Source organism: Sturnus vulgaris, chromosome 5, assembly GCF_052056855.1.
Source record: "Sturnus vulgaris isolate bStuVul1 chromosome 5, bStuVul1.hap1, whole genome shotgun sequence".
Lineage (NCBI taxonomy): Eukaryota > Metazoa > Chordata > Aves > Passeriformes > Sturnidae > Sturnus > Sturnus vulgaris.
The window spans coordinates 62,169,777-62,187,059 of record NC_142247.1 but is presented as its reverse complement, the minus strand read 5'-3'; the positions used below and the strand labels follow the sequence as shown (position 1 = coordinate 62,187,059).

General features: G+C 46.6%; 1 protein-coding gene across 2 annotated transcripts in view; it reads right to left on the bottom strand.

Annotated features, from left to right (window-relative positions):
- Window positions 1-14,821, bottom strand: part of RELN (reelin) — a 274,669-nt gene extending 259,848 nt beyond the window's left edge. For both annotated transcript variants that reach the window (XM_088165846.1, XM_014869033.2), the window contains exon 1: window positions 14,593-14,821. In XM_088165846.1, coding sequence (XP_088021972.1) covers window positions 14,593-14,821 — 229 coding nt within the window. The remainder of the gene's footprint in view (window positions 1-14,592) is intronic.
- Between the last annotated feature and the right edge of the window lie 2,462 nt (window positions 14,822-17,283).

Here is a 17,283-nt window from a genome sequence, read left to right as displayed (position 1 = left end):
CAGTGAATAGGTCACCAAAACTTCAACTATCTTTGCATCCTTCCAAAGTTTTGTGTTCTTGGAAAGTAAAAATGAGCCTGAGTCCTTAGCTACAAATTTATGGAGGTTTATATTTAAACATATCCCAGAACTCTTTTTTCTTTCCTGTTTTCTTTTTTTTTTTCCTTTTTCCATTATTTTAGTAGAACTGGAAGATTTCCTAGTAATTCCTAATTCCTGCCCAATATACTACCAGCTTTGTACCACATAAAAGTGCCTCCACCAATACAAAACCTAAGCCTGATCTAAGCCACTGAAACATGGTCTTTCTGGGAGATATTACAGGGGGATTATAAAACACCAGACAGTAGAGCTATCTTTTGGCACATGACAGGCATTGCATTAGGCCTGCCGTGATGCATACATTAAACATAATAAATAGCTGCTATAGACCCATGTCCCTGAAATACATATAGGTCTCTCACATACATTTCCTTTTGGCACCTCTTCTGATTCTGAAGAGCACATTAAATGTTTAGCCACCCAACATGTAACTACTCATCCTAGCACCAAGCTGATTGCCAGCAACAGAAAAGCTCAAAAAGCAGTAAAATAGACGGGTATCAACTAAGAATATCATGGAACATGCTCCTAAGTGTGTAATTATAAAGAAATTTATTTTTATCCTTTAATTATACCTAACATTTCCAAATTAATAAAAAATAATGGAGAAAATGTGATGTGTTATTATCATTCATTCCCAATTTGTCTTAAAGGTAAATACCTATAAAAGATACTCATAAGTAAAGCCCAAAATTAAAAGGGCCATCAAATTCTGGCCTAGCTAATTACAAAGGCATCAATCTCTCTTTATACCAGAGCACAATGTTCTTGATGTAAAAAAAGCACAAAGAGGATGATTCCCCTCTAATTCAAATAAATTACAACCACTCTGCATGCCAACCATAACAAACACATACTAAATTCAGCAGAAGGGATGAGAACTGGACTGGCATGCAGCTGGAACCTCTTCCAGATCATTTGACCAGGGCATGCTTTTCCCATCTGCCCAGAAGTGTGGGGGGAAGTCACTACATGGAAGCTGTGGATGCTAAATCTCTGAGTTCAGCATTCTGACAAAGGAGAAAAGAGGGGGGGAAATCTGGTAAACTGAAAATCTGACTGCTCCCTCACACGTGGTCACCTCTTCTGCCTCACCTGCCTGCACCTGGATGCCACAGTCAGCCTTGCCCCAATGCAGCACTGCCCCAAGAGGGATAGAAACTGCCATCCAGATGTTCTGCACAAGGAGTAAATTAGGAAAATTTTCAACAGGAGAGCAGGGTTAAATCCTGTCCCACTGTCCAAAGATTTCACCTCATCACTCATATTACACAATGCATCAAGGAGCTGTGGGCTTTGCTGGCACTGATCCTCTTCCATGGTGATGACAGTCCTCACCTCCCTGAAGTGCTAAAAGCTGACACACTCCAAGACAGAACATGCAATTTCGGTTTGCCAACAATTTTACCATTCTGAAGATTTAAGGTACTATGCTTACTAGCATCTGTATGAGTTCTGCACCTCTTGAAAAATCTACATGCTCTAGAGAAAACACATCAATGAGAACAAAAATGTTCCCTGTTTCTGACTGTTTGTATGTAGAAAATACTTGGTAACTGCAACAAGTGCAGGTTTTGTAAATCTGGAATGAAAGGTTACTAGTCACAGTGCAAGTCACTCACTAGTGTTTCTCAGCAGTTAGTGAAATGCAATCGAAAGAAATATTGTAATGTAACTAATTTTACAATGTGCTTTCTCAAATGGAAAATATTGCAATTAGAAGGAGGATTTGGTCTCTACTGTAATCTCACTAATTGGGTGAAAGGCACTTTGGGGGGGATTTGTTCATTGGGGTCTTGGGCAAGGTCCTAGAAGAAGAGTAGTCGGTGTGCAATGCACCACTACCACTGCTCAAAGACAGCTTAGAGTTTAAAAACACCATTTGTACTAAGAAAACAGCCAGATGCCACCACATTGGCATTCTGTCAGCGAAGAGCAGCATAAAGCTCCCTAACATCTGCTACCACTTGATGAAACAAAACTTCCATGTCTTTGAGTGAAAATGTCCACAGAGCAATCCGGGCTGCCTGAGCCTGGGGAGGGACCAGTGCTGCCAGCTCCAGCCAAACCCACACCTTTTCATCTCTGCTGGCTGAGGCAAATCCTGCAAACATCACAGCTCTGCTGAAACTCCTTTATACTTCATAACTGCATTAACTACATGTTGAAGGAAAAGCAGGGCAATAAAGAACACAGGGATCACTTCCCTGAAGGAAATAAACCTGCATCTCTCAAATGCAATTTCTATGTCTGCTCTCAGCAGTTCATTTCTGTTTGAGGTGGACAGCCCTGTAAATATTATTCTGTGAAGAAAAAAGAGCATTTTAAAGACATGAAGGTCTCTTTGTCTAGTTCAATGAACCACAATTCTGCAGATGCACTAAAACAGGTTTTCCAGATCAGAAGCAGAAGCACCCTTTAACTGTAAGACATGCAGAAGGAGGAAAGCGAGAGATCTCCTCTAAGCCTTTTTTACCAAACACTGCAACAGGGAAAAGATTTCTGCTGAAAAAGAAAACTGAAAAAGGACTAGATGTAAAGGGAAATGTGGTCAACTTACACATTAGTAGCCACACAGCAACCACAGATATCATTACAGAAAACATGAGTTTGTTACCTTGGAAATGTCATTATTGTTACCAACTGCTCTTTGCTGCCTTAAGGAGTGAATTATGATTCTGCAATTTATTTGGGAACAAACAAGAGGAGAGTGGTCTGAATCAGATCTGTGCAGTGGCCGGAAATTAAATGGTCAACTTGTCAGAAGTAGAACTGTTCGATTTTTGGTTCAGTGACCAAAATGAAAAGAAAAAAGAAAAAAAAAAGAGATCAGCTTGAGCCAACATAAAAGAAGTACTGCGGGATCCGGCACAAAAAAAAATAAATTAAAATATCAGTTAGGTCAATATGAAAATCTTCAATGAACCCAAAAAAATTAGATAAAGACTTTTGTTCAAGCAGAAAAGTCTCGTTTCATTTTCTGGTTATTCATGTAACTTCTTTTTATTTTTCACAGTCAGTTTCACAATTAAGATACTTTTCCAAAACAAAAGTAAGAACTGTGTTTTGAAAATAACAGTAATATATTTCAAATATTTCGCTTCTCCCCATTTTCCATTAAAACTTTTGCCAAATTCTATTCAAATACATCATCACTTTTTGTCTTTGACAAAATCAGTTTACAAATTAATTCACTATGAACATGGAAATTCTAATTAAATAAATTCAGAGAATCACAGAATAGTTTTGCGTGGGAGGGACTTTACTCATCTGGTTCCAATCCACCTGCCATGGACAGGGACACCTTCCACTAGACCAGATTGCTCAAAGCCTCATCCAACCTGGCTTTGAATGCTTCTAGGGATGGGACATCTACAACTTCCTTGGACAACCCATTTCAGAGTTTCACCACCCTCACAGCAAAGAATTACTTCTTAATTCTTAATATCTAATCTAAGCCTGCCCTCTTTCAGTTTGAAGCCATTCCACCTTGTCTTGACACTACATGCCCTTGTAAGAATCTCTCTCCAGCTCTCTTGTTGGGCACCTTTGGACACCAGAAAGCTGCTCTAAGGTGTCCTCAGAGCCTTCTCTTCCCTGGGCTGAAAAGCCCCAAATTTCTCAGCCTGTCTTCCCAGGAGAGGTGCTCCAACCCCCTGATCATCTCCGTGGACCTTCTCGGGACTCACTGCAAAAGGCTCAAGTTCTTCTCGTGTTCTGAACCCCAGATCTGGATACAGAATTCCAGGTGGGGTCTTGTGAGAGTGGAGCAGAGGGGCAGAATTCCCTCCCTGCTGCCCACACTGCTTTGGATGCAGCCCAGGGCATGTTTGCCTTTCTGGGCTGTGAACACACACTGCAAGCTCACCTCCAGCCTCTCATCCACCAGCAACCCCAAGTCCTTCTCCTCAGGGCTGCTCCCAATCTGTTCTCCACCCAGCCCGTGTTTGTGCTTGGGATTCCTCATGCAAGAATACCATCAACTTAAAAAACTATTGACAGGGTATCAGCCATCAGCAAATGGACTACACTATTTGGAAAGCATAAAGATATTTGCCAGAGGTTTTGGATCTTTATACTAATCTGAATGAGGTTGTGAAGACTACACTTGTTTTGGACCAGAGTCAGAAGAACTGCTGTACAAAAATGTTTAACACCGAACTTTAGCCAGGGATTCTTTTTTGCAAACATACTAGGAACTATTTTTTAAGCACTTTTAAATACTGAGTCTTTGATTTTGACACCTGGCATACCCACAAACTGCTGCACTGCAAGGCTGGGCAACAGTTTGTTAAACCAGGATCTTTGCCTTGGCGAGTTTGGCTGTTTTGTTTCTCTCTGCAGTTCTTGCTATAATAATAATTTCATCCAGTGTCCAGATGAATGTGTCTAATTCTGGAAGGAGTGCTGTTTTTTTCTAGCGATGCATTTCCCCTGTGAGATAAGAAAAGAAGGTTCTTGTGGGCTGGAAACCACAGCTTGTTTAGCCAGAAAGATAAATATTATCTGTATTTCTTGTTCTTTCCTATGCATTGTATTGTCCTAGAGAGCAGTGGGAACAGTGGAAGGTAAATGGCAGAGACCTTGCCAAGCCCCGTGATGTGATGAATGACTTCTCACATCCCAGGGCCTGACATGAAGAGAGGCCACAGAGGGTCACGCTGCTGTTTTCAGATGTTAAAAAGGCTGATCACCCACCCATTGCTTTCATTTCCAGCACAGGAAGAGCTCTCCCATGCAGGATCCACACGGGAAGACACAGCTCTTCCATGAAGTATTTCTCTGCAAGAGCAGAGGCCTCCTGCCCAGGAAAGCTGATTTTCTGCATCCTTGCTATCTCATTTATGAATATTCTACCACACTTGTTGAATGATATGACCACAAACTACCACTCAGCCACAGAGAGAAACATATTCCAAGATTTCTTCAAGTCTGGGCAGCGAGTGTTGTGTGCTTTCTCTTTTCCCATTTCCTTCCCTCCGCTTTGCTATCATGTGCACATGGACAGTCAGTCAATTTTCACTATTCCCCCATACATTCCCAAGGAGCAACTTACATATGCCACTTGTGGACAACCAATATGAAAATCTCTTCAAATCCAAGATGGAGCGGGAGCTGACTGCAGATGGGATGCAGCAGGATGAGGAGGGGAAAACAGAATTTGTTTCTGGATGAATGCCTGTGCATGAAAGGGAGCTTGCTTGATGGATTTCCCTGTACAGAGCATTTTTCTTTGCCAACTTTTGATTATCTAACTGCACTCTTGAAAATTACACTGGAGAGATGGAAAGAGGGAAACAGTGAAGTCCCTTATTCTGTGTGCTTTTCACCAGCTGGACCACTCAGTGTACAGCCACGTTGCAGCCAGGCTCTGGAAAGGGACGTGGGATATGTGCCAGCATTCAGCCATCCATGGCAGCAAGGAGTGGAGAACTGGAAGTAGGAGGCACAGACACAGCTGGAGCTAGGGCTGGCAGGCAGACCCTTTTCTTGTCTCAGCTCTCGGGTCTTACCTGTTTATTTATAAAACTACCCTTCAAGCAGACATGGGCACAAATAAATAACTGTCTAATCTGAGGCAATCAACATTTTGCTAAGCGTGGTGCAAGAGCTCTTGGCATTTCATCTAAGTCTAGTTTATAGCTCAGTTCCTGAAGCCAGTGGGCACAGCCCCGTCTCCTGCAGGAAACAAGCAGCCAAAACCTGTATGTGTGAGTAGAAGGCATTCTGGAAAACAGAGACATTCAGCCCCCTCTCTAATGATTAATCTGCTCACCCTACTGCAGAACACCAGGGGCATTTCAGTTCCCTCTCTGCTGTACCTTGCAAGAGCAAAGAGAAACCAGCAATCACCCTGCATGGCTGCATGCCCCAAGGCTTCTGCTCCAGGAGAGACACAGCAATAATTTTACACATGGTTTCACAGATATGTCCAACACCCAGTGAACATCCAAAAGGCCGAGCTTATTAATAACACTTCTCATCTAGCAAAACTAAGTAAAATTTTACTCTGGGCATCTCAGTCAAAGACTCTGCGCTGTCCCTTGGAGCTGCTCCCTCTGAGGAGGGAGGGGGTGATGGGGGTGGTGGCATGCAGGGCCACCATCCATCTGATGCTCCCCTGCTGGCACCCAGCCCTTCAGCAGGAGCTGGGGACAGGCTGTCCCCAGGCAGGCACACCACCTCCCTCCTGGCAGCAGAGCAAGGCATCCCCTCAGAGAGGGTCTGTGGGGAGCTCTGGTCTCTGCAGGGCTGGATACACACTGGGATGCTTGTCACTCCAGAACACGGGAAACTGGGACACAACTTGGGCATGCACTGAAGCACTTGCACAGTACAGAGAGAAACCTGCAGCACACGAAATTTCAGAAAATTCAATGTAGAAGTTTGAAAGAAAGTGGGGAGAGGTGGGATGTAAGACAGGGTAGTGTGAGGTAAAGTTTGATCCTGAAGGGAGATGGATTCCTTGTCTGCTGTCACTCAGGGTTCTTGCAGGTTGAACTTCAATAGACAGTCTGGGAAAATGCCATTGATTTCCCTTCCCAAGGAGATGCTTGTGAAACTCCCACAACCAATATTAATATCGAAGTGCTAGAGAGGAGCAGGGAACAGCCACTTCTGTTTTGTTCCCATGATGGAAAAATATGGCAAGAGGGGTGTAATAAAGACGGTAACAAAAAGTCTTCACTTTGATATTAAAAGCCTTTGGGAAAGTGCCTGAACTCCCTTCTTGCTCCCCAGCAACTTTCACAAGTCACTCATATCCAGTCCCCCAGGACACATCCTGCTTTCTAGACTGAGATATTCACATAAAAGACATTGTTTACAATTGGCCATGAGGAAACACTAAAAGGTATCAGTCAGTGACGTCCTGATTCCCTGGGAAGACCAAGGATCTCCCTTGGGTGGACAGAGAGAAGCCTTGGGGAGATCTCTACCAGCAAAAACCACATCCCCAAACAGCAAGCCTTGCTGCCAGCAGCAGGACAAGGGTGAAGAGCCAACAACCACACTGCAGGGAGTCTGCAGTGACACAGGTGATGCTGAGGTTGGTGAGACAAAGCACAAGCCCACAGGTGCCTCAGCCTGAAGCTAAGCTGAACCAGCTGCCCAGGAAACACTGATGCCACGGAGGCAGCAGCCACTCCAGATGGTTGCAGGAGACAATGGCAAGGAGCCTGTGGCTCTGTGCCTGGCCACTGGGTGCCATCTCCAGCCCCAGCCAGCGCCTCTTCAGCTACAGAAGGACAGCATAATGCCTGGTCCTGGACTGCAGAATAAACAGGTACAAACCCTAAAGTCCCCACAAACTCCAGTACTCCTTCTCCACGAGGGACATACCTCCAACATGGTGTTATTTAAGGCAAATGTTTAGTGAGAGATACATTAAAACAAAACAAAGTCTTAAAAAAACCCCTCACTTCCTTGACCCTTTTCTCTTCCTTTTAAGAAAAGAGTAAGATGTGTAGCTGTGGGACACATCTGAGCACTGAAGGGACCTGGAAAAGATCCTGTGGGCATGGACCTGACAGATCTCTGTCTGCACGATGACACTGTCCACTGGCAGAGCCCAGCAGGAATAATTGTGTGGCACATGCTATGGCTTTCAGTTTCCAAGACTGACCTAAGGGAAGGAGGAATGGAGGAAGACTACCTGCCTAAAAGCAAGGCATTGTCTTGACAACCTAGGAAGGTCTTTCCCCATGCAATCTGCTAGTGTACTTGGACAGATGCCAAAGATTGCACTTACAGCGTTTGTCCTATGTTTATCCCAGAGGTGAGTCCCAGCTGGTGGGGGAAAAAAAGGTGGGAATTACACAAACGTTCCAGACACACGTTGCACTCTGTGCACCTTTCATGCCCAATGAAAAGGCAGGAAATGTTAAGACAAAGAAAGGAAGCATGTTAAAAAGACTGAACCTTTCATCAGAGACTATTGAAATTCTCATAACAAGGGCTGGTATGAAAGGTTGCTTATTCTCAGAGGTAAGACAGTGCCATTTCCTTCCCTCTCCATGCAGCAAACACTCATAACAAATCTAAACCACAGCTGTAGGGCATGAGACACACAATGCAAATAAAAGTTGCATCTGAATCCATCCCAGCTGCATCACCACAACTATTATCAGATTGAAAATCATACTTCAACCAGTCAATATGCAAATACTATAGTATTGCACCATCACGAAAAGCTACAGAGTTTCAAAGGAAACTCCAAAAATCCAGATCACAGCAATAATAAGGAAAATGAGAAATTATGCCAGTCTGACAGTCTTGCCCTGTTCTACCTAATGAACTAACAGAGGTTTGGTGGAATAATCAGTGTGGAAAACGGACAAATGTCCTACACACCACCATGGCAAAGTAAGCAACTTATAAATCATGTACTGGTCACCTTTGGTCTTGAAGGTTTATCTCTTGTTTTATATATATGTATATACGCACACCCTTCTTTATATACAATTACAAATATTAATTATTTTTAAGAAAAATACATGTCAGAAATTTCTACTTAAAAGCCGTTTACATGGACAGATTTTGGCAATGAATTCCACAGATAAATTATACATATTAGAAAATACCTCTGGACACAGAAATAAGAAAATACGTGCAACAGTCTCACTGAAACAGTCTTTTTGCACCCTTTAACCATTCACAGGTTTCTTTCACTCCTTGACTCCAGAGCTGGGTGACATGCCATGAGAAAGGTTCATGCACACATGCCAGCCCCCCAGGCAGCTCCAGGCCTCGGACAGTGAGCTCGCTGAGGCAGAGATCATTTCTTCACGTACAGCCCAGCCCAGTCTGCCCTACACCCACAATACCAACAATGCCGTGTCTGTCCCACAGTCAGATGTCCCCTCACAAATGTGGGTCACACCAGCACGCCATGCTGCCTTTGATTTCTGTTATTTGGGGCAATCAAGTCTCCTTTGCAGGGGGGAGCAGCCCCCTGATGAGGGGAGAAAGGATTTAACCAGAGATTACATGTCTTCTGCAAATTTGCAAGAAAGGCTCATTTAGGCCTTTGTGGACCTTCTACCTCCTTTCATCAATCCCTGCCTGACTACATCGTTGGCTGGGCCATCTGCTGGTGCTTATGACGCCCACAAATTAGTGATGACAGCCAAAACCGTTGAAATTTAACATCTTCCCTAGAGAAACACAGTCTGTAAGTTGCCACCTTGCCTACCTTTTTATTTTAAGGTTGGCACCCTTCATCAGTCACAGGATCCTAAAAGTACAATTCTTTAAAATTTGCAAACACACACCACATGAACTTTGGGGCCAGACAAGAACTTCAGAAATACAGACAATGCACTGGTCAAGACCTAGAAACTCATATTGCCTCAATAACATACTAAGTAACGTTCAGATGTGAGAAATTCAAACAGGCCACAGTACCCATAAATCAGCCTTCCTTTTGCAAAGCTTACTTTATGTAAGAAAATCCTAAATACAGTAGAGCAGAGTCAGGGTGCGCTCTGGAGGCTGTGGTGGATGAAGGCACTTTCAGTAAATGCTGACCCAAGATGAAATCTTTATGTGCTATGAAACCCTTATGCAGCTGCAAGATATTGCTAGGGACCTCGGAGGAAAGGAGAGACTTGAAGATCAAGGGTCTTCCCCATTCCTAATAACTCCCTCACCATTGCTACCTATTGCCAGACTCAGGTTTTTAATGTAAGGGTCCCTTAAGAGAAGAGTTCTAAAATAATCCCTGGAGCTAAACGGACTCCCATGAGCAAAACTTTTTCCACACTTCTTTAATTTTAAACAGAAACTGATGGAAGTCTCCATTCTTCCAGAGATCAGAGGAGGGTTTAAGTGGGTGAGACGAAAGGTTTTGAGGGAATAGCCTGTAAAAGACTCAAGAAGCTGACGTGGTTCTTGGGCTGATGCTGGAAAACAGAGACACAAATCTGCTCTTCTGTTACCACTGCGCTAACATCACTTCCTGTGCATTATTTACATCTACGGACTCACTAAAAGCTCCCTACACTTCAGCATAACTGGTACAGAAAGTATCCATGCCTGAGTTTCTGCCACTCAGTTACAGCCCTGGTTATATCTCAAGCAGCATCACTACTTAAATTCCAGTTACTTTTTTCTTCCCTTCCTTGGCGTCAAACTCAAACATGTTTGTATTTAATGATCTGACGAATGAGAATCTACAACAAAAATGCCCATCAGAAATGTAAGTAATCCTAATGAAAATAGGTACTAAGTCACAATCTGTATTTCTAAAATACAGTGGTTAGTAACAAAGGTGGAATTGGACAGACTTTAAACAACTTTTTATCAGTGCTGAAAGAGTGCACAAATACCACTTAGAATAGTTGAAAACTATTTTTTACAACCTATCACAGCAACAGTTCTAGACAATATACAGTATATCTAAGAATAGTAGCAGTCATAGATGGAAACTGATAACATTTGGGGACTAAAGGTTAATCCGTTCTCAAAAAAAAAAAAAAGGAACAATGGAGAGTGAAATAGAAACTCAAGTCTCATTAAAGAAAACTATTTTAAGGGCAGAATGATGAGTTTTAGCATCGATAATGGGAAAACAGTTCAAAGTTTTTCTTAAAAGACCCAAACATGAAACCTTGGGAAAAAAAGAACTGTTTGCAGTGACAGCAAAAAAAACCTTAAGGGATAGGAACAAATACAGTGTAAAGATAATATGTTTGTATTTTTTAAACACTACAAATCTGACTGTTCATTTTGAGCTTTCTGTGATTAAGGTCCGTAAAGATTCAATGTTCACTCAAGTTTATCCTTATTTTTTATGCAGTTCCAGTGTACTTATCTGCTTGTAAATCATGGTACATGCTCTCAGCACTGAAGGTGCATTGACATGGATTTAAAAAAACCAACTGCAGATTGCAAATAAACCCAAATGGAGTTGTATAAAAATTTTTAATTTGTACAGGTTTTGCCTTGATTTTTTTTTTAAAGAAATTATATTCTACTCTGCATATTACAGAGGAAAACCCAGGAGAAAACCAAAAGAGGATCATCCCTATCTACCAGGAAAGCTACGAGCCCTGATGCTGCTCCCCGAACACGCAGCCACCCCTTGGCTGAAAGGAAGCTGAGCAGGTGCCTACATTAAGCCAGTGCACACTTTGTCAGTTTGCATTTGAGCAAGCCCATAAGTGCTTCGCCAGCTCAAGGACTTAATTACATTTGAAATAAGCTAATTCAAGGAATAAAAGTCTGCCAAAGGTAATAAAATTGTTTGCTGATGTATCAAGTCAGTCCTCTTATATAAAAGAGCATATTTATATGCAGCATGGGTCTGGTCCTATTCAATCAGTGATTAAATATTTACTGTTTGCAGGAATAGGGCCAAATTTGGAGTAATTTTAAGTATTAGGGGAGAAGTGCTAAATCCTAATGTATCTAATTTAACTATGCAAAGTAGGGAACATTATTGCCTTTGTTTTTCTTATGAAATTCAGAGGCACGGGGAAATAAAATATCTGTTTCAGGGTGCCAGAGAAACCACTTGCAGAAGCTCTTGTGCTTCCCAGGCAAGTGTCTTCTGCAACACACGCTGCTCCTCTCCCGTCGTGTTGGGCAGCACGAGGGACATTTGGGCAAAGGGCAGAGAGCCCCTGTCACAGCTCCACTGGCTGCACAGTGGTTTGACTCCCCCTCTGAGTGCCTAAGGAAATGTCTAAACAGATTACCAGAAAGTTGGTGGCTGATTTTTTTAATCAGAATTTCTTCTCATCCAGCCCTTGGCATATGGTTTCATCCAATTCCCTCCTCTTTTAACTCGTCTTGGATGCTGCTGTCACCTGTTCCTGTAGAATGAAGGGGCAGTAAAACAGGGCCTCACTGGAACTTGCAAAGATTCAGAGCATTTTCATATGCTCTCTGAACAGGTGAATTTTCATTGTACATATGTAAATCTCCCTTTATCCTGTGGTTCTGTGCAGCATATCAAAAATCCTGCTCTGTGTTCCCACAAGACCACCTTTAAACTTTTATTTTTAAACGATAAATTCTCAACCAGTACAGATTGGCATTTTCCAGCATTGTTAAACGGTATTATATAAAATTCCATGTTGCCCCAAATTATTTCTTCAGATTGTACACTCCGGGTTTTTTGTTTCTTTTTCTTGTGCTATATTTAACATTGATAATTGTTATATTTAAAAATACTCACATATTTCAAAATATCTAAGTGATTAAATGTGCTTAGCTCAAGAATAAGTCTTCTGCTCTCTGCATAGTAAATAGGCAGTGCTTCTTGACATGGTTTGGCATGGGTAGCTTTTTAATCACGCACGAATTTGAAAAGAAATCACCGTTGCAAGTTTGATATAAATTAGGAGTCTGGCTCACATCGAGGTGTACGTACACCTTGCACCGTGTAAACAAGTTAGTTTTCAAGTTCGGCTTGTGGACTTTTCTTTGAACGCGCCCGATTTCTTTACACTGGCTTCACAGGGTGGCTTTCAGCGATGCCCCGAAGCGCTGGGGTGCACCCCGCGCAGGGCTGGCTCCGGCAGCGATGTGCCCGCTGCAGCCGGGAGCGCGAACCGCGGGCGGATTTTGGCAGCGGCTCCGGGGGAGATGCGGCAGGAGCCGCACCCGAGCGGGCTGGGCGGGGCAGCGGGGCAGCAGCAGCTCCAAAACCTGGGAGCGGACAGGGAGAGAAACCCCACGAAGCGCAGAGCAAGATTCAAAGACGCCGCATTTTCTGTCAGACGCAAAACAGCGGCGGAAAACCCACCCTTGGCCACCTGAAAGGTCTGGCGCGCAGCTGGGGAGCTGCTCCGCAAGCTGGTGCTTCAAAATTCAAAAACACTTTCAAAAAGGGCGAGCGGCAGAAGAGCATCCCCAGAGAAATAACATCTGTCCCTGCTCCTCACCGTGCAGGACAGCCGGACAGCCCTGCCCGCCACAATCCTCCATCCCTAGACCAGCAAGCTGAAGGCTAAGGGGAAAAGCAGCAGCGAGGAAAGGGGTGATTCTGTCATTTATGTGGTTGAAACATAATTTCAAATATCCAGCTTTTAAAATAGTGCAAAATGGAAATCCCAGCTTTTTTCTTTTCCCTCTGCACATCTGTGGTTCAGCAGGTTGAATGCAATTTACTAACCTGAGCGTGTATTACAGGCTGGAAGATCTAAGGTTCTAAGGAAAAAAATTATCTGGTGAAGTCATATAACTCACATATGTGGGTTTTTAGAAAGGTCACTAGTATTTTAGAATCAGAAGTTTCCTAAGGATTTAGTAAAACTGCACTGTTAAAGCTTACAAATAGACAACAACTACAGGATGCCTTATATTGTGTGAAAATGAGTATTTGATGTGTTTGGGGTTTATGTCTTTACAGTAAAAAATTTAGAATCTTCACATACCTATCCAGTAATTTACCTGAAAACTTAAATTTTGAGCTGGAACATAGCAAAGTTAGAAGTTTAATTCCATCTTAGCGAGAGACTATCACACAGTATCTGCTTTTGAGCAAGGTGTTTTAAATAAACATTTATTGTCATCTTCTCCGATTTCCAATTGCTTACTGCAGAATTAGCTCTTTTTATTCTGTAGCGTTGCAAACTCCAAACAGACACAAAGAGAGAAGAAGGATTAGCGAATATAGCCTTAAGCAGTCTCCCACCGCTATGAATTAAGAAATGTTTCACACATGGAAGTTTTCTATACAAAGAAATGGTGATGAGGCTGTTGCACCGCACAGTGCTGGTTTCCAGGGGCCGAAAGCAGCTTCCCCCAAGCAGTGTACCTGCCTGCGAGGCCCCACTCAGCCCTGGGCTGTGCCACTCACCCAGTACAGCCCCACACGTAGAGAGGCTACTTTGTGAACAACTTTGCCTATTCTTTCTGGTTCATTATCCTCCGCCTGGGCGCTTAAAAAAACAGGTTTTTTTTTTTATTAATTCTGGGCACGACCTTTCATCTCCAAAGCCACCTGCGAGTGCCTGAGCCCCGGCTGTCGTCCGCGGCCCCTGCAAGGGAGCAACAGGCTAGCGGACTGCCGTGTCCGTGCCGGGCACACGGCGGTGGCACATCGCGGTGACACATCGCGGTGACCCGACGGCAGCGCCAGCTGCGGCACCGCGCAACCCCCCAGGAGAGGGTGCCGCGCTCGGTGCTCCGAAAGCCACTGAAGTAGGAAAGGGACAAACTGCCAGCAACTTGTGAGGCTCTGGATCCGGCGCAGGAACGAGGACTCGGAATTTCCTTTACTCCGGGCCGCGCCTGGCGGGAGCCGCGCCGGGCAGAAGCGGCGCTGGGACGGGGGCGCGGGCGGCGGTCCCGGGGTCCGGGGCAGGTGAGCACGGTCCCGCACGGACGGGAGCCCCGCCGAGCCCCCCGCCGGGGCTGCCCTGGGACACGGCACACGACAGCGTGGATCCCCGTCCAGGGCTTTCCCCCACCACTTTCCTCCCCGCTCCCGGGACACTCCGGGGCCGCCCGGGGACGAGCACGGCGGGCGCCACCACCTACCGTGGTACTCCTGGCCAGGCACGTAGGCGGCGGGGTTGCCCGCGATGTGGAGGGCGATGAGCACCTCGCCCTGCTCGCCGTCGCCCTCCAGCTCGCCGTGGTGGGTGCAGAGGAAGAAGAAGGGCGAGAAGCGGGCACGGGGGGCAGCCGCCCGGCCCGCCGCCAGCAGGGCACCCAGGGCGGCCAGCAGGCAGGGCCAGCCCCCGGGGACGCCCCGCCGCCGCTCCATGCTGCTGCCGCCGGCGCCGCTGGGGCATCCAGGGCACGGCGGGGCCGGCGCTCCGCTCCGCTCCGCTCCGCGCGGGACGGGGCGGGCCGGGCCGGGCCGGGGCGGGCGCTGCCCCCCGCCGCGACCCGCGGGACTTGGTGGGGAGGCGGGCGCGGAGCGGAGCGGAGCTCAACGAGAGCAGGGCCGGCCCCTCCGCGCCCGACGAAGGCTGCGCCGTCCCCGCCTGCCGCTGCCGGGGTGCGGGGCACGGAGCTGGGAGTGCGAGGGCTGGGAATAATTTATTTCCCCCGGTGCCGGGGTGGGAGGGAGGGGAAGGTCCCTCCCCTCCTCCTCCTCCTCCTCCGCCACCGCCCGCTCCTCCTGCTCCTCGCTCTGCGCGCCGGTGTGCGGTGCTGCCGCCGCGGACACGGGGGCTGTGAGCTGGGCTCTGCTGCCCGCCCTTTGTCTGCCGCCGGGTCCCTGTCCCTGCCCTGTCCCTGCCCTTGCGACCCAGCTTCTGCCCTGGCTCTGCTCCCGGGTCCCAGTCCCTGCCCTTGCCTTGATCTCTGTGCCTGCCCCTACCCCTGCCCCTATCCCAGCCCTTACTCCCTACTCTGACACCTGACTCCCTGATCCTGCTCCCTCCTTGTTCCCTTGTTGCTGTCTTTCAGCCTCAACCCAAATGACTGCTTCTACCCCTTTGTCCATCTTTTTGTCCTTCTGCTCTACCCGCTGTCCTTTAGCCCTGTCCATATTCTTGTCCCTCTGTCCCTGCCCCTGTGCACCTGCCCCATCCCCTTTTTGCCCCTATTCCTCTGCCCCCGTTCCTTTCCCTTTGCCTCAGCTCCAATTCCTGCCCTTCTGCCCCTGCCCCTGTCCACATCCCAGCCACAGCCCTGCCTCTGCTGTACCTGCACCCACTGTTGGGGAAAAGTGAGATTTTTACTTAAACCTTCTCCACTGCCATTTCAAAATGATACACATGCACACACTTCACAGAGGTATGGGGCAGCTCTGGCGAGGGCCAATGTGTGAGTCCCTGGGGAGTGCAGGTCCCTGGGAGGAGGCTTCAACTCCCCAGAGTGTGTGCCCAGGCCCTTTACCCCAGCAAGACGAGCAAACCTGGTGGAGACCAGAAGGGGAACGAGAAACTTAGCGTAAAACACCGGCAAGTGGAACAATTCATAAAAACATAAATTTTTAACAAAGCAGGACTGACAGAATACATCAGGAGATGGGAGCAAATCCACAGCGGTTTAAATCATCCACCATGCTGCTTCTGGATCCTGCCCAAGGGCCAGAGACAGCCGGGGTGAGCAGTAGTGACATGATGTAATTGGAAAGGAGAGCCTACCTGCTAGCATTTTTGAAGTGCAAAACTGGCACGGTCCAGGGGCTCCCTCCTGGATTGGTTTCAGTGCCAGAGGGAAAGGTTCCCTCCACGGAGGTGCAAGCCACATGGATGGCACCACGCAGCTGCCCTATGTCCATGCAGGCTGCTTCCCTGGCCCACCTCCCACCCAGCTGACGGAGAGCCCGTCCACGGGGGCCCGGGGGACATCCTTGCCATCTGCCCAACCTGCCTTTTCCTCTGGCTCTGCACTGAGCCTGGGTTCACCACCACCAGCAAAACTTTGCCGTGTTTCCTGTCTTACTGGGTTGTGCCTCACTAGGGATGGAGTGAGGTGATGTCCTTCATCAGCTCGGATGGAGAAATGCACTGCCTTTGCTGTAAAGACAAAAGGCACCAGTGGTGCACCGTGAAGGGGATGGAACACTTGTCCCACCACTGGCTAGTGGGTGTCCCTGGCTACTGCTGTGGAAACTGGGCCTGACAGCAGCTGGTGAGGAGTCAGTTTGGCTCTGAGGCTTCTTTTTTGGGTGGTTTATTTGTTTTTCAACTTTGGGTATTTGTTTGCTTTGGTGGTTATTTTTTAACATCTGTGCCTCCTCCATAAATTTCAATGCTTGTAAAAGTGACAGACTAATAATATAATTTCCTCATGCCAAAATCTCATGCAGGCAAAAGCTGTGCAGGCTCACTGGTGAAACCTCTGCCAACGGGATGTGTTCTCCCTCGCTCTCCTGCTTCCCTCCAGCGAGGGCTTGCCAGCGAGGCCAGGCCATGCCAGAGGGGCTTCAGCTGAGCAAACACACCCTGGCTTGTGCCTGCTCTGCCCAACAGCCATGGAAAGCTGGCCAGTCATTTTTGAAGAGGCCGCTAGACGTGGCCAACTCTCTCGTAAAAAAAGGAAGTGGCAAGGGAAGGGGGTGATGGGGTCCCACTGCTGTAGCAGGAGGGGATGCCATCCATCTCTGTCAGGATGCTACTGTACCAGTTTCCAGTAAAGCCTTCTCATTTTCTCTTTTTAAGAGATAATTCCCTAAATAATATTGGGACCATGGGATAGCTAATCTGCCAGCAGATTTTGGGGCTCAGATTAGCACTCCCTGAAGTCACTGGGACTTGTATAGGGCCCGTG